Genomic DNA, 27,423 nt, shown 5'->3' with positions numbered 1-27,423 from the left:
TGAGAGGAAGAAAGAAAGGAGATGAACAAGGATTGATTCATACCGCAGTGATCAAACTGGGCAGAAAAAAACCCAAAATATTTATCAGAATATGACATCTGCTAAAATTTTTCCCTTCCACACTAGAAAAGGGACATAAATAGCTACAAGCTACAAGAGTTGAGTTACATGCCAGAGGTTGGAAAATTTAACTGTGGCACATGCCTCCAGGATGCTGAGACTGCAGACTGCCATTGGGTAGTTAGGAATGTTGTGCTTGCTTATCAAAGCAATATGCAAACAAACCCATGGTAGCTCATCGGAAAAGAGGGATGGGTAATACATGATGTCATATTTCTGACATTCCTAGCAATGGGAGAGAACTCACGGCCTGCAACTGTGTAACCATGGCTGGAGTACACAAGTCAAACTCATGTGACAGAATTTTAGCTCAAGGTCAGGATGGGTGCCCTGAATTTACACTTCAGGCTTTAAAATACAGGCTTCATTTTGACAGCTCTGTAAGCATACCATCAACTCTGTGGCATTTGCAGGACAATGACATTAACAGCTGGAAAATAAAAGTGTTATCCCTAAAACAGGCAATTTGCTCTGTGTAAGTATTTTGTATTCACACTGATTTTAAATTTGAAATGTCTGACCGTTTATAAAGCATTCTGGCCTATCAAATAAAACTTTGAAGGTCAGTTTGATGAGAACTACATTGCTGGAGCAGTCTATCCCTGAAGGACTACACTCTGTGGAAGGCACCCATGCTGGAGCAGTTCTTGAAGAACTACAGTCTGTGGGAAGGACCCAAGTTGGGCAAGTTAATGAAGAACTGTTTTCATGTGGGAGGGACCCCATGCAGGAGCAGGGGAAGACTCTGAAGAGTTCTACCCCTGAGGAGGAAGGAGCAGCCGAGATGACGTGTGATGAAGTGACCTCAGTCCCCAGTCCCATGAAGTTTAGCCTGGAAAGAAGGGAGAAGTGGGGGAAGGTGTTTTTAAGATTTAGTTTTAAATCTCATTACCTTATTCTCATTTGACTGGAAATAAAATAAAATAAAATAAAATAAAATAAAATAAAATAAAATAAAATAAAATAAAATAATTTCCCCAGTCAAGTCTGTTTTACTCATGATGCTGCTTGGTGAGAGATCTCCCCCTGTCCTTTCTCAACCCAAGAGCCTCTTATTATATTTTCTTTTGCCTGCCAGGATGAGGAGGGGAGCAACAGAGCAGCTTTGGCCTCCAGCAGGGCTCAGTGCACGACATGGCAGGGCTGCAAAGGTAGTCTGATACTATACAGATGGAAAGGGAAAATTATAGTGAAAGATTTTTGTGTTGTGGGGTTTCTTTCCCCATTGGACAAGCTGGTAAAGCATCCTTCTGTCTGACAGCCTTCTTTGACATTCAGAGGAATTTGTCACTGAAATACAGAAGTTCTTGGGAAAATAAATCTTTCTTCCAGATGCTCAAAGACAAGGCAACACCAGTAAGACCAGCAAAGGTAGAAATTGGGCCAGAATAGGTAGTACAGGCAGTCTGCTTTGTTTCTTATTCTTCCTTAAGAAGCCTAATACAAGATTGTTAAAGGGAAAATAAAATAAAAAGAAAAAAAGAAAAGTAATAAAGATAATAAATAAAAGATAATGACACTGAGCTGTTTGCATATCCACAGGCAGTTGCTAGTGTACTACATAAAATAAAAGCAGTTACAGCTGAAGAAATTCTGTAGATAAGAAAACACAGGTACTTGGCAGGAATTTGGGGATGAAAATGTGAGGGTGCAAGCAGTCTATAGGATCCCAAGGGAGAAGAAAGAAAGATGACAGAATGTAATTTTCAATAACCTTCATACAGATAAAATTCTCACAAATCCTTAAAGGGAAGACTCAAATGTGGTTTCCTAAATGCTAATTCACCTACTCATACTGTTGCAGTTTTAAAAGAGCACAAGAAATGGTGTATCTTTTAACTTTTAGTTCCATAATTCATAAATTTGTTTATGTGGGACTTAAGTTTTGGTCACAGCTTCTAGTACATCTTAGCACAGTGGCTTCTCATCAAGGCATAGGTGTTTTAGTAAATATTTTAGTGTCAGTGATGAGGTACAGAACATGCTGTTCAGCTAATGCTTGGTTTATAAAAGCAATCACTCGGCAGACACTGAATGATATATGAACTCTCTGTCTTAATGGATCCCTATACTATATGAAACCTAAGCCATTCAACCAAGGTATTTTTGTATCAGAGACAGGCATGAAAGAGATGCCTAAAAGGCTTTCAGGAGGGAGGAACACAACATGTAAGTTTACTAAAGATTTTTTTAAGGTGTAAAAAATCATGCATCATCACCCAGCTTTCTTACTTTTAACATCAAGTATTGCTTAGACAAATTGTTTCAATAGATACTGTTTTGGAACAGAACTATTTTACTTTGTCTTTTTCTTCCTTTTACATTTCATACAAGCAAAAGAATATTTTTGTAGCTGTATTGCCACCTAAGATTGCATCTCTGTCTCTCTGTGTTTAGACAAGTCTGTGAGAAGTCACAACTTTGAAGCTGTTTGTTCCTTGAACTGTAGCTGACATAGCCAAACCAAAATTGTGGAAGTGTTTTTCAAAATCCCATGATAAAGGAAAAAAAGTTAATGTGATCACTCTGCGGGATGACAGAGAAAGTATCTGACTTTACAAAATGGAGAGTTCACGATCTGTTTCTTTTGAAAGAATCTGTGGCAGATGCATCAGGGTGATTTTTTGTTTTTAAACAAGGATTCTGGAAAGAATCAGTCCAATGTGTCAGGGCTTTATCCTGCTCAGAGGCAAAAAGACATTTCATTTAGTATGTGTGAATGTTCCAAAGAGCATCTACCTCACACTTGAACACAGGATCTGCCATCATATGGCTGTTCACGTCTCAAAGACACAAAACATTACAGAAAATGCAAATTACTTTTTATAGGATTCAGTGACATTAAACCTCAAGAAAATTTAAATCATTCAGTATTTCAAGTCAAATGAGAATAACATCCTCAAACACTTTACATGCCCATCACTCCTTCCATCAATTTAGCCTCAGAGAACAATTCTTACCACAGAAGGAAACTGAGATACAGGAACCACATTTCCTGCTATAATAGTACTAAATGTGATTCTTACTCACACCCTAAAGTTGTTTTTTATCTGAAGAGATCCTTTCTTCTAGGGGTAAGGACAAATGGTTGCACAGATTGCTTGCATTTCTAACAAACAAAGGAATTCCTTGCTAGAGGGTCACATGGATTTACATTATGCCAAATTCAGATTTCCTTGATACTCTTTTAATGAGGTCCCATGTGCCCCTTTCATACACTGAAGATTATTAATTTTAAAAAAATATTACCATTTTAGGCACAGGCGCTTAAGAAAAGCGATGAGAAGAAGAGCTGTGTACTTTATATCTACTTTAATTGAGTAATAAACAGAAGCATCTGGCTCAGAGGAGCTTTTGATCAGAACAGCAACATGTAATGTTAAGACTGTGTAGTTTTATCAGTACAGTGTATCATCTTTTTTTTGGCTAAGTGAAAGCAAATGTGGGCCTGCCTGGCATCACAGCCAGTGAGATATGAATATACAACAGTTGCATTTGATCAAGGGAGTTTCCTACTAATCAGAAGTTAAATGAGAATGTCCAATGTTCCCTAGTAGGACCAAAAAAAACCCGATGTATCTTTATTTGCCCATAGGATAAGGCTACTAGCTAGCATTAAGAATCCTAAGTTCATGACATAAGTGATTTATTCCAGCGGATGTGAAGTCTACTGCATAAATTCCAGAAAGAGACAGCTATCCCAATCCTTAGCTAAATTGGGATTTCTGAAACATAGGTGTGAATACTAAGAAATTCGGGTTTGAAAATCCAGTGTGTTTTCTTTTCGTTTCATGGGTATGGCAATACCATTAAATCATGTGAGGAGACACTTGCATTCCAGCATGAATGGTCCACCTGAAATCTAAACATAACTAAACCACTAACATGCTTCCTGGCTTTGTAGCTCAGTAGATAGGGAGTAAGTGCTGTTTGTACCAGGCCACAGGTTTTGCATTAGGCTAACAAGACAGGCTACAGGACCTACCTACCCTAGGCTGGGCCTTGCCTCTGCTTATGTTGGTTTGCCTGAAGATTTGTTTTTGCAAGCAATAGCAATTATCTAACTACCACATCTCTACCACCTGCTTTGTTTCAACTTTTCACCAGCTCTGTTATAATTGTGCAATGTAATGTCTACACCAGCACATATTTTGTAACTAATGGGCATTTGTAACAGGTAGTTACCGGGGGTAGAACGACCTATTAGACTCCCTTAATAAAACACGGCACAGAGGAAGCTTTGAAAGAACTGGAAGAGAGCAATAACTGCAGCCCAAGGGTTATAAACATCTCTGATGGCCAATTACTGGTCATCAAATGAATGCAACCTCAGGAGCAAGGCAAGTCAAGCCATTCTTGTCAAGCCTTAGGGGTAGCAGAGAGAACAAAGAACAAGCACCCAACATCTGTAAAACACACATTACGCAGTAAATTCAGCTGCAGCTCAGCAAATAATAAGCAAGCTGCAAAGCCTCTTAACAAACATAAAAAAGATCCCAACTACATCCTAAATTGAGACGAAAGAAATCAACATCAACGTCGTACTTCTGGCCAAGGGCTCAGGATACTGACCAGTTGCTGTAAACCCATGCCCAGACTGAAATCATCAACCCCCACATCGAGGGGCAGTGGGAGGGCAAGCCTAACACCAGAGAAAGGTGGAGACTAAAAGGTTTGTGTATTTATGTTACCAGCCTGTAATTTACACTATTTGATAAGGCTGTTATGAAAGTAGAAACATTAAGACTGTAATCAAACTAAGATTAAGTTCTTGGCTGCTCATAAATGGTGTATTCTTTCTTGCCTGTAACAGGACTGCAAGTGTTAGTAAATAGGTGGGAGTCCAAGCAATTTGTTCTCTAACTTAACTGCAACAAATGTCTCATAAAATACTTCACAGTAAGAATATTTTCAATTTCATATTCAATTTCGCTTTAATTCTATTACTCTTATTAGAGCCTGTATTGGAATGCTTGAGTTTGCAACTTCATAATTTCTTTAAATCTAAACAAAAAAATAAATCATGTTTCTTATTTTGATGAAGACTTTACCAATATCAACAAAAGTATATGAAACTTATTTATCACCTGTGTCTTTGAATTCAGAACTATGAGATGAGAAAATGTGAAACAAAAATCCAGATGCTCTATATCTAAGATGCCTTTGTTATCATGGGATATCAGCAAAGACCTATGAATGTCCTGGCCTGATTATGATTATATAATAATTATACTCATCTGATCGAGAGGGTATGAATAGGACTGTAAAATGGATATCTCTTTAGAATGGATACCCAGTAAAATAATGAGAACTATGAAAAGGGTTTAAAATTTGTTTCTGAGTATTTGGATACTTCTCTAAGAATTGTTGTAAGGCAGAGACTTTCAATTTTTTAAATTTTTGCTTTATTTGTTGATTTTATTTTTTCCATGGAGCTTCAAACTTCCATTTTCATACCCTTTTCAGAAAAGAATCAAACTCAGACTTCTCATTCACAGCATGCTATTTCAATGTTGGAGTGGGAGAAAAAAGTGACAGAAAGGAATCCTCATCAGCATCAAGTCATGGAGAATATTGTAAATCATAAATTAAATTCTGAGCATGAGGCCTCAATCAGGTAGAGCTACTCTCTCACCTGCAGGCAGCCAGTCATTAGTCCTTAGATTAGCAGTGATGAGAGGAGAAGTTCTTCTCCAACATTTCAAATCCCATCAAAAGCTTAGGCAATGGTGAGTGAAAAATGGTTTCCCCTTTCTTTTTTTTGCTTTTCTGAAAAGAGTGAGGTTATTTACTTCATTTGCTACATTGTGAAGATCTAGCATGTAATAATTTTTTACCAACCAAAAAAACTGCCCAAGTATTTAAGAATTTTAGGTAGTGGGAAGAGGAGAACAGTAATAAAGGTCCCGGCACAATTCAGCTCTGGTTTCTTTAGTTCAGGACTTTACTGCAACATAAGCAAGTGGTGAACTGTGAATCTGCAGGATGTCTTAGCATAGGTAAAACTGCATTCATCATACACTATCTGTGTCATTTGTTTCTCCCTCACCAATACATATTCTCCAGATTTATTTGTATTTTTGAAGCCATGTAAAAGATGAGCTGAATTTAAAAAAAGTGTCCTCAAAATTTGCAATATTTTTGTATTAATTACAGTACTTAAATCCTTAAATGGGCACTATCTGTCCTAGACACAGTGTAAGACAATGGAGACATCATAATTTGGAAAGTTAGGAAGATGCTCTACCATGCAACAGGCATTACAGTTACTGCTCTTTGGTTCCCAACCTGAAAATATCAGCATTGTTATTAAACAAGCTATTTAAGATAAACCTTTATGTTTTCTAATGTTGGGCTGTTTTGTGGTTTTTTGGTGTTTTTTTTTTTTGTCTAATCTGTCTGTGTAACCTAGAATACTGCCAATATGATTCAGAAGTCCTGCTCTGCAATGTTTTCAATTATAGCTGGGACTGTGCAGGACTTACGGTGACTGAGATACAGATTTTATTGGTAGTAACTCAGAGAAGCCATTCATGCTTTGCTGCTTTTGATGAATGAAACAGACCCAGGCTCATGCAATGATTGGTATCATTCAAAGTATGAGAAATGAGAACAATACTTGAAGAACCACTAACTGAAACAGGTAAAGTCATTCTATATCTAAATGATCATTCCACAACAAAATGGCTTTCAGGAAACCTAGGTGAGTGTGAGTTCTCCAAAGAGCCTCATCCCAGCAGGACCAACAGTGATTCAGCCGGGTCAGAGCTCAAAAATCCTTTTAGACATTTTTTAATTAGTTTCCTTTACCTTCAGTATCCTTTACCTCAGGCAGTCACCCAGACAAACGTGGATGAAGTTGCTCCCCAGAACTCAGGTGTCTGGCGTCTGTTTTATACTCCCAATATGGCTGTGCTATTGATTCTTACTAAAACCTTAAAATGTGCTCAGCTACCACGGACGTTAGAGCCTACACATCTTTAAAAATACCTACTTACAATCCAGTATATGCCACAGATATGCCTATATATATGGGTACATACCTTCTGTAACTTCAACACTAACTGAAAGTTAGACTCCACTGCAAGATTTTAATTGGCAAGTGTTAGAGGTGGCCTTTAAGTGCTTATCTGCTTTTTTAAAGTTAAAAAAAGGTCTTCTGAGATGGTATAAGCTGTCTAGCATTAAACCTCCAAGTTTCCTATCACAGAATAACTGTATCACTTCCTCACTTACCTTTAAAAACTCACATCCAGAAAGGCACTGAAAACTGCACTGTACTGTACACTTACTACAGACATATGGTTTGTTAACTTTAACTAATGGAATTGAACAAGCACGCATCTATTTATGAAAAACCCTTTCTTTATGAACTTGTATAATCCCTTCACCACTTAAGAACACCAACAAACAAACCACAGAGTACTTAATGTTTTTCCAAGGAAAATGCAGGGAAGGAATCAATTGGAACAGCTTTGTGTTCAAAATCATCTGTGAAACATCAAAGTTATGTTTGTTGGAATCTGTGCTCCAGCTGTGGAGTTTAGAGCTTTTTGCTTTCTTAATCACGTTCCTTATTCCAATGAGTAAGTACTTGGTTCTGCGCATTTAGATTCGGAGAGTTAATTCATCAGGGACTGCTCATACTCCCACAGCCTTTAAAGTCATTTCCCCAAGAGAACATGTCAAATTTGAAGGTTCAAAATTTGGGTTTGATAAGTGACAATTTTTAAAAATAAGCTGGATTAAAAAAAAGAATAGAAATTATACTCATTGAACTGTGTAGAGAGAAAAAGATGCCTAAAATTACAATTAAGCTGCCAACAAACAAAAGCCCCTCACATCCAATTCATAATAAATCTCTCTGATGGCAATATTAAACAATTCTTTAATTGCTGGGAATCCATTTATGAATAAGTCCTTATCTGTTTTAAAAAGCAGTCAGAATGACAAAACATCTGAGGCTGACTCAGTTATTCCCGAAATCAGAGGAAGACTAAATTGACTTCAACGCCTTTTCTGTAAGGCCCCGTTTTAGCAGTGACAGTCAAACACTAAAACCACTTTTTGTGTCAGTTTGCGACTCCATACAAAGTACAATATGACTTTGAAGAGCTGCAGAAACCAAATGCTGCATTTTTTCCATAACTTTCAGTGATCATGGATTGAGTCCTCCTGTTTGACCACCCTTAGGGTGCAAGTGTGGGGCAAGGGGTATTTTGGGGATTTTAAATGTAATATAACCGTTCAGCAGTTGTGAAAAGTTCTCTGCAGAAACTCAGCTTTTACCCTTGACTAAGCAAACTAGGTTACTGGTTTAACTACCCAAGGTTAAGAAATATGAATAAAACAACAAAAACATGTATAATTTGGCCAACTGTTTTGGTTTTTTTCCCTAGAAAAGCATAAAAAGAATTTTCTTTGCTGAATTCTGCTCCCTTGAGAGGTGACTCTACTCAAGAGAAAAGTATTAGGGGGCTAATCCCTGACCCCTCCTCTACAGTACAAATGAACAGAGAGCTGGGTTCAGTACAACCATTAATGAGGGACATGCAGAGGGACATGACCCAGCAGAGTACTACAGGAGGGAAGCTCTCCAGGGGCAGTGTATTAGAGGCAGAGAGCAAATCCTTGCTGCCAATCAAGAAATCTAAGGAAGGGCAAAAAGAAATCATCATAACTAAACAACAGGGAGATGACAACACCCTGTAACAATCTAAAAAGTGGGGTACAAACAAAAAATGAATATGAATCTAGCACATTAAATGTAAAAACACAGTAAGAGGCCAGGAAAGAATTCAAGGAAGTACTTTGTAAGGTCTAAAGGCTAAGATGCACTCCTATTTCAAGGACATTAGGGACAGAAAGACTGCTACAGAGTCTACAGGCCCAGTATTCTGTGCAGGCATACAAGGGGTATTTAGAAATGGCAAGACCACAGCAGGCTGTGTTAATTGAAGACATGATGGCACAAATAGATAAAATGAGCAAAAAAAATGTCACCAAAGAATGTAACTACAGAAGCAGAAATAAGAAAACTAATACTAATGACACACAGCTTCTTGCTTAAATTTGCCTTCCTATCTGAAGCCCGGAAGATGTTAAATGTGACATCACTTTTAAAAGATACATCAGGAAGTTCAGGGGATCTAAAAAAATTGAGCATGACATCTGAATTGGGCAAATCAGGGAAATCATAATAAAGCATGAAATTAGTGGAACATGAACAAATATGATCTGCTGGAGAGCAAAATTATATGCTCTGCTTTTCTTTAAAAGGAACCTATCAGAATCTCTGAAGGAGTCAGCAAACATGGATACAGGTAGTAAGCTGATACAGTTTACTTTGAATTCAAACGGATATTTCACAATGTATCTCAAAGGAATCATTCTCTCTTAGGAGACTTGCAGCCAAAAGCTAAATAAAAATGTATTCCTCTTTCACAGATAATTAACTGCTTAAGAGGTGGTAAATGGAAGAGAGGAATAAATGGTCAGTTTTTCACAATGAATGGTGTTCAGTATGGTCTGTGCTGTAAACCTGTGTGGTTAAACCGATTCAACAGCAGGGAAAGTACTGTACCTAAGACGGCACCTACTTTCAAAAAACCACTCTGGTAGGTGTGATGCAGAGGGAAAAAGGAAAGGGTGAGTATAAAGTTTATGAAGCACACGCTCTTCATCAGGCTGGGACTGCAGGCAGAACGCAGTTCTAAGAATGAAACTCATGAATAAATTTCCCCCAAATAATCAAAGGCACCTACCTCACAAAAGGCAAAAGATTAATAGTTCATTTTCATCTTTATTTGTCTGACTATATTAGGCAAAGAACTTCTGTAGCTTTAGAAAGGAGAAACACTTTTGTAACATCTTGCCTTCGTGTTTTTCAGATTTTCCTTTCTTTTCCACATTTCACCCTACCTGCCTCTCACAACACAGCAAATTCTGTTCATATATACTATTCTTCCTATGAAGTTTAAGGCAACATTAGTTAGTTTTCTTGGGACTATCATGGACAGCCAAATTTTACTTTACAGATAGGGCATCTCATATTATTCTACTTCTTCTTCAGTTTTACTTAGAAAATTACCCAGGAAATAAAAAAAACATTCATTCTGAAAACAAAGGAAAGAAGTGAAAACATTTCCCTGGCTAGAGATGCCAAACAACACTGCATTTTTTTTACCTTTTTTTTTTTTTTTTCAAAATTACATTCATATGACTCCCAGCAAGATTTTGAAGGATTAATTCCTATAATCCACCAGTTGCTTTTTTTCTTGCATTCTGTGTAATGGATCATTTTTATACTTCATACCAAATTGCTGATGATAGATTTCACTATATGTCTAAAATTCCTTTTAGCCCGACATTTCAGAAGAAGATAATATGCACTGCTATTATTTCTTTTTCTAAGTACTTTAAAATTCTTTAACAAAATATTCATTCTGCCAAGTTATCTCACTAAAATGCTTCAATATGTGCATTGGGATTCTGGATACGCTTTTCAGTATGGGATAGGATACATAAATTAACTATTTTTAATAGGGAGCTTAGTGCCTTTGCAAAGAGGTTTGTGTGCTCCTATGTGAAAGAATACAGTATACTTCCACTTTTGTGAATAGTTGCTTGAAAATTTTTGAAACTTCTGAATGAATCTCTTCTTATGCTTTAAATATAGTGAGCATACTTCATTTCAGCTTAAAGCAGAATTACAGGTCTTCTAGGTAGAGTAACAGCCAGATATACCCTCTGGACTTCTGCTTGCTGATGTCATCCAAGGCTGTGAAAAGACTTAGCTAAGCCAGGCAATGCCAAGAGATGTGGGTCTGTTGACTAGCTCTCATGTTTTTCATAGAGCTTATACTGAGGGGCTGGGGGCAGAATAAACTCAGCTGTGAAAAAATGAAATTTTTGTTAATAAGTGGTATATCCACAGCAGTATGACATTACCAGAACAGTAAATTGACAAAGCCACATACAATGTCCTCACAAGCACCAACATATAAATGGTCTTTTATAAGGAATCCTGGAATCTGCCACTACCTTCATAAAAAATCTTCATGAAATAAAGATGGGGCTGCTTTTGAGCAGCAGAGCAATAACACAGAAGAGTCTCGTGCTGAGCACTGTGCAGATGTTGGCTGAGTAAGTCTCGTACCTGACCTGGCACCTGGCAATCCAGCCTGTGGAATTGGCAAAGTATCTCTAGCACCACAGGACAACTCTACTGTTGTGGGTGGGGTTTTTTTCCACTCTCACTTCTGGAGATTGATTGAAAGTACAAAGAGACCAAAGTGAATCTGTCCTTCCTCGGAGTCAGATAGCAGAAAAAATACAGGTACAGTCTACAGCTGCTTTTCTCCATCTAAAGCCTCTCTGACAAGGCAAAGCAAGAACTGCATTTTGGGGCTGACCTATTTCTGGACCAGTCCCCATCTGTGTAGGGGCGTCACAAATTTCAAACGAAAGATAAATGAACACCTGCATCTTTACAAAGTAGTAACTTGTTTCACTGATCTCTCATGCTAGAAATTGTTATAAGTAACGAACTTGGAGATTGTCATAACATAAACTGAAAGCCTGTTTTTATGCTTTCAGCTTTCTGATGTTTCAAATGAAATAACAAGTATTGTTCAATTAGAAAAACTCTGTTCTGGAAGACACAGGATTAATACTTTTACTTTTGGCTGCATTTCTCTAGCTGAAAGAAAGATGCAGCATGATGCTGCTTTCAAGAAACACAAGGGGTCTTGATAGGGTGACAGTGACACTTTTTCCTGCCTTTCAAGCTGCAAGGACAAATCACTGTGTATTCTGGTAAATGAGCTCAGTGTTTGCATGAGTTTATATTCTCAGACATGAAGAATACAATCCCATCTACTGGAGTATTCAGATATAAATATTATTATTTCAGATTGCTGCAATAGGCTGAGTCACATCATCCTGAAGATACAAAATAAGTTGTAAATAAACACAGTGAAAATGTGTATTTGTCTTTTTTAAGGCTTGTGAACATATTTGTTCAAGATGAATGTCAGACTCTTTGAATAACAATGTCTTTTATTTGGTGGCTGTAGTATTAGAGCAGAAGTATTCTGTCGACAACTTAATGTGAAAGGGAGAAGGGACTAAACCAAGGAGGAAAAAAAAAGGAAGTTTTGATAATTCCATCAATAAATATTCCGAATTTTTTAATTATTTCCCAACCACATATAACTTGTGTAAGAACTGGGCTGCCTGACACTATTTTCAATGAAAATCAAAATCCTACCACAGCCTAATAAATTAAAAATTGCTATGATGCCCTGAGACTAAGTAAAAATAAAAGCTGGCACATAAATGTAATTGATTTGGATGGAGTTCCATTTAATTGCACTCAGATGGCTAACGACTGCTGTCAGTCAGCTCAGCTAACAAATCAGTCTCGCACTCGTCAGGAGTTACTGCATTCGTGAGGCTGTAAATGGCAAAAGTGCATATTACTTATTCAGGCTTCATCCATCCCTCAGTTTACTGAGGTCAAATTGAAGAATACTGAAACAAAACTCTGCTTTGTGTTAAGGTCTACATGTGAGCAGACTTTTTGGTATAAAATGTGTAAACACAATTACTGTGTTTGCACCGTACCATTTTAAGTACAGGTGAGTAAACCTAAAAGGAACAAAATAAATCAGAGGGACAATTTGTTGCAAACTGATTCAACAATCACTTACAAAGAGGAACATTGGAAATGCCATTCCAGATCAGATGTGCCTTCCCTGTTTATTGTCAAATGGCAGCACAGAAATAAGAAGAATGCTAAAAGCACAGCTCTAAATTTGACTGTTAATATTCAGGAAAAAGATTTAAAACTTTAAAATTTGATTTACTATGCTAACAAAAATCTATTTTTTTTTGTCTATTATAATTCTACTTCATCCTGATATCCTGCACAATTTTAGTTGTGTGGAGTTTTATTGGTTCTTAAGATTTAAGCCTCAACAATTTCTTGCAGCAAGTTACATCATTTAACAATGCCCTGGATAGAAATTAATTCCCTTCACAGGCTTCATATTTCCTTAAAACTCATTATATTACAGTACAGAGTGCACAGAAATGCCAGTGTTCCCTCTCTAAACCTGTCATTAATTCATATATTAGTCCTTCATACACTAGAACCCTGTGTACTCTGACTTATGAGAATCCCAATCTTTTGCCTTTCTTTGGAACACTTTCCCAAGCTCAGCTCACTTCCACCACAGGCCATATCCTTTAAAAACAGTAAGCATGGCTACAGAACAGTTTTATGTAACTGCTCTATCAGGTTTCTGAGGTAATTTTCAACGTTATGCTTCATACACCCATTTTTCTCATTTTGATTGCAACTGTACAATGAAGGTTGCTACTGAACTGACTACAGTAAAATTAAGGTTTCTGCATACTCAACAAAGACATATCTTTGTAATGGAAGAGACTTTGAAAATCAGAGACCAGGTGAAGCAGTCCATCACTACCTGTATTAATTTTTAATTTTTGTTAAATCTGGATTAGAGGCTTACTATACTTTTTTTTTAAACACAAAAAAAGAGAAAAATACTCTGTATTAAATACTGTTCTAGTTGTTCCAACAGCTCTCTTTTTTTTTTTTACAGCTCTCCCTGTTTATGTCAATTCTGATTTCATGTAAACACTACTTACGTATTAAATAAAGCTACACAACCCGTACATAAAATACTAGATCCACAAACACCGGAATTAATAAAGCCTGATTTCCTGTAAGTTTGTGTTTCAAGTTTTTGAAGTTTTTCCTCTCTGCCCCTTCCCATATCTCCTGCCCATAGCATTTAGGAGTCCAACTGCTAAAAATTAAAAGAGATGCAGTGTCTAGTCCCAAGCAACACGTGTGCTGATACATACACTCAGGTGAGCAGCACCTGACACCACTTGGATCAAACAATGGATTCAGCTGCAATTCTGTCTCTCAATGTAGAAACGAATTCAGTTTTTTTAAACTCTACTGGGCCACTGTTTTTCATGAAACTTGTTGCAATTCCATGTCACCATCTAAGACCACCCTCCAGTCAAACGCAGTTGTAATGGAGGAGTGGGTGCTTTACTTAGGAGCAGAAGAGTAAGAATACCTGACAGACCACAATATGATCCTGGAAGTCCTATTACTTGATAAAACTCAGCTAAAACTATGCCATCTACTTTTTTTGTTCTGGTTTTTAGTCTTCATTGACAGTTATGGATTACTTTCCAGAGATAACTGAATGTTCTAGGTCCACAGCAATGAAAACAACTCAAGCTCCATGATGCACAAGTCCTTAGGAAATATCCTCCAGTTTTGGTTTTGCTCATTAATTCAGTTTAAAATTAGTGCAGCACAAAACTTCAGCACCCAAGTTTCTTTCTTCCTATCTTTCTCCTTTTTCATTCACATTCAAAACTCGTCCAGTCAAAGGAAAGTGAAGTTCACATCTCCTAACGCTGAGTCCTTGAGCCCAGCACGGTGCCTGCTGGGCACAGAATGAAGGGGGTTTCAGGTACTTCAGCTTTCTGTGGTTATCAGAGACAGCAGTGACCACAGCTCAAACACAGGGCCTCACAGAACGGGGGGTACAGTATTACATCTAAGTATACATCTAAGTATCAATAATGAGCTCTACATCTACAGCATAGGAACCGCTGAAAACTACAACAAATAGCACTACCTGGGGCAGGACACACTCCAGTGTGCCTGGTGTTTTAGGAAACAGTGGGGCAAATTCTGACTGGACCAAATTGGGTCTCCTATCTCTGATCAGTACAACTCCCTAACTGGATAAAGGCACTTGATCTTGAGGCACACTGGTGTAGGCAACTGGCTGTTGCCTACACCCAAAGTCTTGGGAAAGTTTATGGACAGTTACACTAAAATTTGTTTCCTATGTTTTTTTAAATAAGATTTGGACTTCTGAAACAAACATTCATGATCTGTATGACAGATACACATGTGCCCAATACAAAGTTCTTGAATGGGAGAACACTCGCTTTGGCAAACCCTCATAATTAGATTTGAAAGAGATTACAAATCAGATGGCATTGGTCCCCAAAAGAAGTTATTTCACATGACCTGGAAGTCCCTGAAAGACCTTGCTACAGGAATCTCAGAACAGGACTGCAGTCAGTGTCAGTTGTCACAGGTTGAATGGAATAGTTTGAAGTAGAGACAGTTTCCCAGCAGCTAAAAATATATTTCACAGCTTTAAATTACTTTCAAAATTACATTTCTCAAAAAAGAGATGCTTCACACTATTCTGTTTTAAGCAAGACAGCAAACAACTTACAGTTTAGTCTCTTTTTCAAAATCAAACAAATGAAACAGCGAAATGATTGCTGGATGTCTGCCCAAATACCACCTTAAACAGCTCACATTTGGATATATATGCACATCAGTCCAACCAGTTTGTATTTCACATTTACCTCAACCATGAATGCCAAGCCATTTACCGAACAAAGTAAGCAGAAATGTACCATTGATCAATGGTACAATGTTTTTGTATTTTCTGAAACTATTTCTTATGATTTTGATAATTTTTTTGGTTTTACCATCTTTAAGTAACTTCTTATTGCTCACAATTGCAGTAGCATGTGCAGCATGAAAAGAAGAGAGGATCTACTTTGCTAAACTTTTAAAACATAAAAAAAACAGTTAATACCCAATGGAGTTTGCATTACAGAAGAAAAAAGGATGGAAAAAGGAAATGAGCATAAAGAAGGAAAACATCATATAAATAGTAAAATTTCCTATAAATCATGCTTGTGAGATTGCTTTCTGGCTTTGAAATACACTGTTTTTCTTAAGTCAAATGGAAACTTAAAAAAAATCTCTAAAAAAAAGCATAATAACAATCTTATTTTCTGTTCATTTTTTTGGACTAGACATTTTACATTTATTTTGTGAGATGGCAAGTAAAAAAAGACAGACTGTTTTTTCTGATGGACAAAGTACTTCTGAAAACCTTCCATCTTCAAATTCCCTTTAAAAAATTGATGGAAGAAAAAATTCTGACATCTGTTTTTTTCTTTTTCACCCTGTGTCATTACAAAAACTCTAAAACGCAGATATATTTTCTTAAAAAAGTTTGTGTTCAGAACAATTCCAGAATGCTGAAACAATAATACTAATAATTTAAAAAAAAAAAAAAAGATTAGTGCAAAACTAGCTACTATTTTCTAAGGAACGAATAAATTTCCTCCTCTTTTTTTTTTTTTTTTTTAACTCCACAGCAAAATACAGCATGCTTTGTTCTGGTATGTGGAAAGCATATGCCCTTTATCGGTCTCCCAGCACAAAAACTAAGATTAATGTATATGTTAGCATGACTGAAATGAGAACACAGACAAATATACACATAAAGCATGTCACCCAACTTGAGCCTCAAACGAAATTCCTCATTCTAATTATAATTCTTTATAAAAGTTATTCTTTTATTACTGGTCTGAGGCAAACTCAAGTGCGATTACGCTTCTCAGGGGAAAACCAGCATTTTCTGAAGGAAACACACAGCTTATCTGAGTATGCTGTAAAATCTGAAGATGTTTGTCCTCTGAGTCACATTAGCACAGTCCAGAGAATTCTGCAGTTCCTTCTCTAGTGCCTGTATCACCTGCATACATGAGATTAATACCTGTTTTGTGATCCACTTAAGCTTTGTATTATGAGAACTTAGCTCTCTTAAATTTGGTTGTGATGGTTCTATCTCTTATTAGACAATTTTAAGCAGTCTTTAGTAGCTTTGATTAACTTAAAGATTTTAACAGGTCCTTATGAATCCACATTTTGATTTCTAACTTCATCTTTTTGGCCTTCATGAGTCTCTATGGTCTAATTCTCCTGTATCATATTGATTTATGGTTTTCTATATTCAGTGAAAATGCCTTCACTCCTAAGTCTCTGGTCATCCATTTTCATGTATTGAGTGCACTTAAGCAAGAGACGCATCTTTAAGATATCACCATGGTTTTCTCTCTGTGGAATATTTATATGCATCAAAAGATTTATCATTATTATTTTATAAAATAAGTTGGAAATAATGGTAGGGAGCTCCAGTGAGTCCTGATAAAAAATATTCAAGTGGCTTGGCTGATACCTGCTACAAGACAGATGAAGTCAAGGAACCAACTGATGAGAAACATGCAAAAATACAAACACAGGCACTAGCTGCCTGCTGTGATATTGCAGCCTAGGAGCAATACAATCAAACTAAAAGGAAGAAACACTGTTCATTAAAAATTATGTGGTATAAATCATTAAGCGGATACAGACAATAGCCATTAATATGGTAAATGCTGCAAAATAGGGACAGAAAAATAGATTAGGATTGGTTATATTGCAGTCTCACAGCCAGGTTGCAGATTGGAAAACAGAACAGGCAGGTTCTCCTAGGAAATTAAATCTGATCCACCGATAGTGCTGGCAAGCACACTGTAAGACTTCCTTTCTTAAGTCTTATAAAAACTTTTGGTTTTGTTTTTTCTCTCATGATTCCCTATTGAAAACAGTTCTAAAAACAAAGAATTGGCATGGTTGAAAGGGGTCCCAAGACAGCATTTAGTCCATCCTACACCTCTGATGCATCAAAAATTTCTTTTCATTTCAGGATGAAATGAAGCCTAACATAGTTACTGTCTTCTTAAATAACACGTTCTTCAGTCCTCTACGCTTTTTTCCTTCTCCTCTTCACAGGCCACAGACACTGAACTATTCAGCTGCAACTCACGCTGCTCATATGTTGTGAAAGTTTCACAGAATTCATCCTCACTGAAGAAGGCAAACCAGAAACCTGGAGAGTCTCTTCACAGGTTAAAGCTATCATTTAATGGTTGAGAAAACCAGGCATTTTAAGTCTCTGAGTCTACTTCCAATTATGCTTTAATTCACATGCTAAATGTATGGTTCATAACATCTTTTACTCCAGACAAAACAAACAGGAGATAGTATAGATTATTACCACTTTCACTGCAACATGTCCTGAGATTTTTCAGCTTCTCAAGTACTCAGAGATAGGATAAAAGTTTTTTGAAATAAACTAAATTCACTATTTGGAAAGATACATACCTGCTATAATAAAACAAAAAATTTGGCTGAAGCAGAAGAACATCCAACAAATAAATTTCATATTCGTGCTCCTCATTCGTAAGACTATATTAATATAAATATTTAAACCATTCAACAATTACAAGAAGGTATAAAAGGTATTTCTGATTGCAGTTTCTTACACTAATGAAACAAACTCTGAGAAGAAATAAAGTACTTTTTTTTCCAGCTACACTTAGTGTCAAGGCCCTGCTATGGCTGCAAAGCCTCTGAGTCAAGACAGGTAACTCAAGGGTTCAATGAAAATTCAGTGAAACTTAAACTGAACACAGACTTTGTACCACAGTCCTTTGTCTTGCAAGAACACCAACATTTATAGAGGATTTCTATGCTGGTTGGCTTTTCACTGGTGCCTAAGTTTTAGCAAGATAACTACGTACTCCAAAGCTTGAAATGATCAACACAATAATTTTCTAATTAATAAAAAATCTCCAGAACATTTCCATAGCTGAACTGGTAACTATTCTGTGATGCAGCAGAGTATGTGCTAAGATGGTTAATAAATTACAACCCCCAATACCATTAATCTCTAATCAGTTATAATAAGTAATTTTTACACTAAAGGTTTTCCTACTTTCCTCACGGAACTTTCCAAGAAAATTAGAACCACATATTTTTGATTTAAGACCATGGGAAGATTCTCTGCTAAATAAAATACCGCTATATTTCAAGAACATTATTATAGGATAAATAGGAACAAATTAGAGAGAAAACCTTCATATTGTGCTCTTTTCAGTGCCAGTCAGGAAGGTTTAACAATAGATCTAGACCATATGTCTTCTTTTTTTCGTGTTCCATCAGAGAGAGACAAGTATTTTGGAACACTTGGTAGAATTCTGAGTTATTAGGTTAATTCTTAAAGTTCAACTGAAATAAAACAACAAGCCTGTTGGATGTTTTTAATTTAGTGAAAATGCAATTCTATCACCAGAATAAATTTCAGAAAGAGAAATATCCTGGGAAAATGCACAAAATCTTCAAGTTAGAGAAAGGTAATAAATTATCCTTTCTTTAGTATTGAATTACTGCCAATCTAACAAATAGACCACCGATAATGACAAACCTCAGAATTAAGTCTCTCTGAAATTAAGACATGAAAAAGTTGGTTTAATTATTAAAAGAAAAAAAATTCTTCTACTTCTTCACCTACCACCTATGCTTGTTCAGATATAAGAAAAATCCCCTACATGTTTTCCCACACGCTTCTCTTAATAAATTGGGTATCCATAAAGCAATTCTACTCATTCAAATCATCCTACTGTAGCTTCAAAGCCTAACAGCTGCTAGGCTGCTGCTGTGCCAAGATCACTACTGCTGTCCAATCTCACCTCAGCACTTTCCTGGGGCTTCCATGTATTCACTGATTGGCTCCTTATGTATTCAGATGTGAAAATTAGCTTTTCTCTGTTGTACAGAACCTAGTACACTGGAGTCCTAGGCTCATAGATAGGGTTTCCATGTACTCTGGTGATAAAAATAAAAACCACCATGAACCTGCAAGGACACATCTACATCTGCACCAACCTTGCCTCAGGAAGCTTATTTCCTAGATGATAGTGTGAAAAAGCTGAATTATATATATTTCTGATTAATAAATTGTGTGGATTTCAGCACACAAAAGCAACACAGAGACAAAACAATGAGTGATTACTCATGTTAGGGATACAGCTTACAGACATACACAGATGCATTATGGGCATAGAGCATTAGTGATAGAACAGGTGGAAATGGCTTCAAGTTTTGCCAGAGGAAGTTTAGATTGGATATTAGGAAAAAATTCTTCACTGAAAGGGCTGTCAAGCACTGGAACAGACTGCCCAGAGAAGGTGCAGAGTCACCATCCCTGGAGGTATTTAAAACACATGAAGATGAGGCTCCTGGGAATATGGTTCAATGGAGGAGTTGGCAGAGCTGGGTTAATGGTTGGATTGATAACTTTAGGGTCCTTTCAAACTTAAATGATTTTATGATTCTATGACATAGAGACATCCGTGGCATATGGCCATAGATACTTGATGAAGAGAAAGCTGAAAATTACTTACCACGCTGCAGCCAGGACAGTCAGGACCGTTTTCACATGTCCTGCGCCGTGCCTGGATCCCTCCTCCACACTGAGCAGTGCAGCGCTCCCAAGGCCCCCAGCCTGTCCAAAACACATGAGGGGGGCACAACAAGTGCTCATTGCAGTACCTGTGAGAAGAGAAACAAGGAGGTAAAGAAATCTATTTATTAGCAAGACAAGAACCTCCCCCAAAACCTCCCTCATTTGCATAACTCAGATTGATGTTTGTGCAGGGAAGTATTTTATATAAAGGGTCTCTCCCTACTCATTAAGCACTGCACTAACAGTTGTCATGCTACACCGAGTGTCTAAACATTTGAGTGGGCTTTTTTTAGGTTGCAGTTTTGTGGGTGGAGCACTGGTTTGCTTTATTCAGTGACTTTATACACCCCATGCAATGCAGCCCTGCGATTGTACTGCGATCACGTAACCAAGATTAAAAACTACTTTACTAAAAGCAGTTGTGGCTATCGCTCTGGGGCAATCAACCAAATGGAAGGCAAACATTCATGCAGGCAGTCTTTTATCAGTCTCCAGCTAAGAATTGATTAGGATCCATCTCTCTCGTCTTCAGATAGCTACACTTGCTTTTTGCTTTTCACAGCGTCTCTGCTTCTAGGGCAAAATAAAAGCTAAAGCAGTGATTCTAGGCACAAAGAACTGTACTTTTAAAATAATGCTATTACTTTATCTTTTAAAGAGTGTTTTTAGCTTCTATAATCTTTGAAGGATTTCCCAGTAGGCTGAAAACCAATTCAGAGGCTTAGTTGGTTCTTGAGGGAAGCACTATTGGGTTGTCATTATTGTAACAAGACATTCAGATGTGTGAAGGTCCCAGCTTCAGCTGAGTTTTTTCAATTTTTGTAGAAACCTTAGATCCCTGATTTTTTGAGTGTGCGGTACAATAATTCTAGCCATAGCATATGCTGCTTTTAAGGAACCTCTACACAGGTCCAAAGGATTTGGGCCATCAGCAACTGTGACTGGGGGTCTCTAAGAGACCAAGCTGTTACTTAGATAAAGCAAAGATGCAGCATAGTCAGGAAACAGGCAACCCTAAAGAAATTCTCTAATATTTTATGGATGCATCTGGGTAGCTCCTGTTCCAATACTGACTGTCCTGAATGAACAAATGAATCTGTTACAGTATTTCCTCAGTTTTTACACCATTCATCCAAATTCCAATTTCTTCTTGCCCTTCTAACAAGTTTTCATCTCTTGTCACTCTTCTACAGAGAAAACTGACTTGAATACTCCAGTTATTCATTTTCTACAAAAAGAGAAATGCCAGTATGAACAGTTGTCATTTTCAACAAGAATAACCACAACGATTTTTTTGTTTGTTTTCAGAAAACCTCAGTATCTGCAAGCTCCAATTCTTCATTATCAAGGAATTTGAACATTTGGAACCTCTGTAGAGGGCAAGAAAGTAATGGTGGTGGTGTAAGTAACACACAAAACTAGATTTATTGCATATGCTGGAGCCTAAAATTCAAACTTTGTCCCTAGGTCTGGGCAACTCCATCCAAACTTAAAGATTGGTAGTGGAGTTATAGGGAAGTGACATTTAGCTTTCTGCTTCTGTATATTTAAGAAAATTATTCACAGCTTGTATTGACCTTTCCTCTGGAAATTGAGGAAAAAATGCCTGAACCCTCAATATTTATGAATCTGGTGTCAGAATTCTTCAGTGCGTGATTTGGGTACACACATTACAGTTCACATTATGCCATCATTAAAGATACATAGGAACATTCTGTGCCTGGATATTCTTTCCCTAGAACTCCAGCTGCACACATTCTTTATCACATGCAGTCATTTATGTGAATGTGTGTGAGAGTTTCTCTCTGTGATCATTTGCTGAGAATGTGTAGTCAATAAAATATAGATGTAACATCAGCATTTATTTGGTCAAATTAGTACATACTTTGCATAATTTCAGCTCTTTATGAAGAGGAGTTAAGTTAATTTGGGACACACACACAGGCTAAAGCGTCTGCCATGAAGCTGAGAATTACCAATATTCAGCCATGCAAAAGTAAAACTAAGGAACTTGTCTTGCCTTAAAATAAAGGCATGCACAGTGTAGCTATCTACAAATGAAGTAGTCATCCGAATTTGAGCAACAGCTCATGGGAAGAAACAGCCCTGTTAAAAATATGGTTTATGTCACCCTAAAGCAAAGGTCATATAAATACACCCCTCGATGTATAGATTGATTTTCATTGGCTTTAAAGGCTACATGAGACACAGACATCTAAGCGACCATTACTGCCAATGGAAATTTTGTCAATACAAGCTGGGGAGACTAGAATGATTGATTTGAGGAAATTAAGAAATATACAGCAGAAGGACACAAATTACTGCTCTCCACAGCCTGTATTGACTAAATTTTTACAGACCACAGTGGAAGTTCAGCCACCTGACTCACTCATAAACATTCACACTCATGAACACCTGAAGTTAGGTATGACAGATCTCAACTTCGAGAACAGTCATGCCACTGTGCAGTGGCTCTTTTAGTGTCTATGTGCCTGACCTCCCACTCTCTCACTTAAGCAGGAGACAGAAAAGAAACCTAATAACAGTGACCCTTCTCAGTAAGCACTTCAAAGGGCTGGCAATTCTGTTATCCAACACTAATTAAAGATGCAGCTGAAAAAAAGCCCTAAAATCCCTATGCAAACGACTTCAATTTAGGAAACAGGTTTTTTTTAAAAAAGTCAACAGCAGAATAGTCAATTTTTTCCTTTATCTTCAGGAAAACAAAAAAAAAAGGAAAACAAACCAAAACCCAACACAGCAATCAAGTAGAATCTTATTTTCATTTCAGCCAGCCAGCCTCTGAAAACATCAGGTACGTTTTCACAGCTAGAGACATCCCTGCAATTGATCTTTGAGAACTGTGCTACAGCATGGGGCTTTGAGCCAAGTTTCATTATATCTGTCCTTGGCTGCATTTCAAGTCACTCAGCAACCCTTTTTCCCTTTTGCTCTTTCCTCCCATCTTAATTTTGTTCTCAGGACCCACAGGGCTAACATTTTACAGTAATTCAACAAAACATGCAATGCAAGAAACTTGAATCTATGAAACCACTGCCCTCTCCCTTAACCCAACTGCAGTGAGGTCAGAATGGAGAACAACCTAGAGAAATGTGGATTTTGTACAGCGACCCTTCACATTTCCCTTGAAATGAACCCAAGTTCAAATGCCCTAATAAAGGAATTGTCATACTGGGGGAAGGGTGAATATCCTCTGTCCAGCTGTATCCACAGCTATTAGTGCCTACAGTAAATTTTACGCCTACAATTTCAGTACAACTGTCATTACAATTCTTGTTTCTATAAAGAGCTCAACCTTTAGTAAGACATCAATTTATTCAATTTATTTCAGTGCTGCCATCCAGCACTGAGTACTACAAGCTAACTGCATGACAGTTACAAACATGCCCTTTTTATTCCACAGAGAGATGTTATTTAAACAAATACTTCTTAATTTTGAACGATATTATACTACCATGTGTTTAAGAAAAACAAACTAATCTTCATCCCTGTCTGCCCCTTCCTATGCAATATACTGTTCTGTGGTGGGCAGTCATGATTACCAGCTGGTGATTTACTGGGATACACAGACTATACCGAGGCTGATGGGAATGCCAAATTCCTTTAATTGAAGGCAGGCACACAACATACACATGCCCTCCTGGATTGAGATTGTTACACTGACAGAAATACCCATCCAAGAGACTGTGGAAGGTGGCACGTGGTCCCAGGGGCTTCTGTGGAAGAGGAGGTAGCAGAGAAAGCAAGGTGGATGGGAACAGACACGTCCCAGAAGACAAGACATCCATGGGAGCATAGGCAAGCCAAAAGCCTTGTGGTGTTTAATCTGCCCTGCTGAAGTGGACTGGGCTTGTTCATGCTGCTCAGAAACAAGCAGTGCTACACAGAGCAGGCTCTTGACTCTCAGCAGTTCTTCTTTCTCATGGAAACAAGCCTAAAAGCTGCGTGTTTGCTGAGAACTGTGTACAAAATAATGTGACAATATGTACTGCTTCTAATAGTTTTATACACCCCAAAATATCCAGGGCTTTCAAACATCTACTCCTCGTCTGCAGCCAGTTTACTTTTCTAATTGCCACTTTTTTTTTCTTTCTATTCTTTCCTGTGTAATAAAAGATAAGTACATCCACTGAAAGCAAGGGATTCTCATTTTAATGTCCCTCATTTCTGCACAGATAGGAGGGTGACCAGTGGACTTAATGAGGCCATAACTACAGCATCTTCCACAGAAAGGACAAACATTCTCACTCCATGATAATGTCAAGACAGGATACTACAGACTCTATAAATGAAGATCTAGAGAATTTCCAGCAGCTTCAGTGAATATTTCTTATACAGGAAAAATCAGTAATATTAAGCCCCTAAGGAATTCATCAGGGTGTCTTCCATCTGGAGTCTTAACTACAAAATTATTTTCTGATTAGTTTTGTTACAATGTTATTTTTACTCCCTCTCCATATTCTGTCTAAATGCACATCAGCTGCACTTCTGACATACCTCTACAAGGGGAATTTGCTTTATAATACGAGTATTTGCTGCTGTGTCTCAAATGCTTTCCCCCCCTTCCCACACAGCCCTCTAGCAGCAGAGCATGTAACAGTTTAACCTACTTTCAATGCTTTAAATTGGCAAATATTGCCATTGATTTCAAGGGAATGGCCAGCAAGCACAAAGCTGCCTGATACATTAGCCATGATAGGATCATGGCTTTCATGAGGTAAAACAAATATATCTTAGACAAACATTTAGCTCTTAACATATGAACAAATACTCTCAAGCTGAATGTGCATTCACATCTGGAGGTAAATTTACCTCAGATATACGCTGCCTTTTCTGTGTTTGCTTTCTATGGAGTTATGTACTGGATTTCTACTGAAATCACTGTTTGTTGAAAAGCTGTTTCAAAGTTTGGCATGTAGATGACTGTGGAAACTGAATCCTTTATTTATACCCCTGACCATGTGCAGGTGATTAGAGTATGCACGTTTACAAAGACAAATGCACACAATGTGTAAACCGAGTAATTAAAATTTTTGCTAATACTAAACATATATTAATTTTACATATGAGCTGGGTCATTAAAAAAGTAAACTGTTAGGCTATTTATAAACATCGGTTGATTTAAATGAGAAAATCTGAGAAGTTGCTTATTGGCACTTTGGATACGAAACCAGTAAATGTTTCTCAGGAGTTACTGCACATGTAATATTTGTTCAGCCTGCCTAATTATACTGGGCTCAAAGGAACTGTTTTCATCTGGTGCAGATGTAACTCAATGAGAGTGAAACAGTGGAATAAGACTACTCTAAATGCTGGTACTCCATTGCCCTCACAGCTCAAAACTCTCTACAAGCTGGCAGAGCCATGAGGACACTCATAAAACTCTAACGGTCCCAGCCATCTTCACCTGGGACCTCCACCCATGACAATGGGCCAAAAAGCTCTATTTAACCTGATCCTAACCCTGACCCGTGGTTTAGCTTCTTACCTGGACTTCAGACTTTTCTCATTGCCATGATGCCACCTAGGATCTAAACTCTTGGTTGGATCTGGTCACAATCTCCAGGCTTACCCTGCTCCCCTGCTGCGGGTGATGGGATGGGCCCTGGCTGGCAAATGTCCCAGGACTTTCTGCTTTTTACAGCTCTGAAAAGATTTATCCAAGTACTTGGCTTAACATTGACAAAAATCCTGGCAAACAACTGATGCCTCATTCTTCTAGCTGCTTTAAGAATTATTTGACAAAATTTCCTAACTTACCACACCCTCTGGAAAAAAAATTGAAGTACTTAAAAAGATAATTAAAAGTATCAGGACATAACATGGATAACAAACAAAACCAGGGTAGAGGCAGGAAGGTCAGCTGTGAGCAAGCTGTGAGTGAGAAAGGTGCAGGGCTATTGGGAGTGAAGGGTCTTTCAAAGAGACAGGAAACAGTGACAGAAGAACTCTGAGAGAAAAAGGCATCCTGCAGTAAACTCACAGGCACATTCATCCCAGATTGCTTCTGAACTGGATGAAGACAGAAAGGACAAATAACCTGCAGGCTACAAAAACAAAGCAACATAAGCTTATTGTTCCTTCAGAACTGTTGCATACCAAAATTCAATCCTGCTGGGCTGCTATTATTTCAACTCATCATAAGTCAATTTCCAATTTGTAACTGCTTGTAAAGTGCACCCATTGTCTTAATGCTCCTATAATTCAGAAAGTGTTTCTCATGGTTTTCTTTATTTCTGTGAAACTTCTTGTCAGAATTTTATTCCATGTTAAACTAAAATGAACAATTACTATTACCATCTATAGTCCATCACCCAAAAGTCTCTCAAAACTAAATTTTTTTTTTTCTATATTTAGTCTTGTTGTGTCCTGCCCTGGGCTGACTTCTCAGTTCAGGAAAATCAATAACTGTTATTCAGGCTGGGACAGAGCTAAATAACAGCAGATACGATTTATGTTTGGTGGTGATGGCTTTTTGGTTGGGCAACCTATTTTCAGAAAGCAGTTTACAAAATAACAAAATCCTCTCCTCTGCAATGAAACGGTAAATATTCATGGCCTTGAAACAGCAAGAAATGTTCACATGTTCTGTGATACTGATCCTTTACATTTCAGAGTTAGAAAGACCAGGTCCCTGATGATCCATTAATACATAAATCTGTGATGCAACCTTGCTTCAATGAATCTCCTAATCTGAAGAAATGCCAGAGTTGGTGTTTAATTAAATGCCTCACTGAAACTCTTCACAAAGGTTACTGAATTTAGTTTACATCCAACAGCAATATAGGATACTACATCATCCATACAGAAACACTGAAGTAAGCTGTGAGTGCATATTGGGAGGAAACGTATTCGCATACATCTCTTGGAATGGATGGCTACAGGACTCCAAATTCTCACACCAATGCTAGTCTTCTGCTATCTAGCTTTCTGGTATGCCTCTGGAAACAACATAACGCATACAAGAGTTGCAGTTTATCTGAATATATTTTAGCATGATTTAAAAATATATTTAATTCCTGTTAAAACTGTGAACAAAAAAAATTAGAGATCCATG

General features: G+C 37.5%; 1 protein-coding gene across 6 annotated transcripts in view; it reads right to left on the bottom strand.

Moving 5' to 3' along the window:
* Nucleotides 1–27,423, bottom strand: part of SEMA5A (semaphorin 5A) — a 317,047-nt gene that overhangs the window by 45,792 nt on the left and 243,832 nt on the right. For all 6 annotated transcript variants that reach the window (XM_039548447.1, XM_039548450.1, XM_039548448.1 and 3 more), the window contains one exon: nucleotides 20,284–20,431. In XM_039548447.1, the coding sequence (XP_039404381.1) occupies nucleotides 20,284–20,431 (148 nt within the window). The remainder of the gene's footprint in view (nucleotides 1–20,283; nucleotides 20,432–27,423) is intronic.

Source organism: Corvus cornix, chromosome 2, assembly GCF_000738735.6.
Source record: "Corvus cornix cornix isolate S_Up_H32 chromosome 2, ASM73873v5, whole genome shotgun sequence".
Taxonomy (NCBI): Eukaryota; Metazoa; Chordata; class Aves; order Passeriformes; family Corvidae; genus Corvus; species Corvus cornix.
Note: the sequence above shows the minus strand (reverse complement) of the source record. Positions and strands in the feature narration are given on the sequence as shown.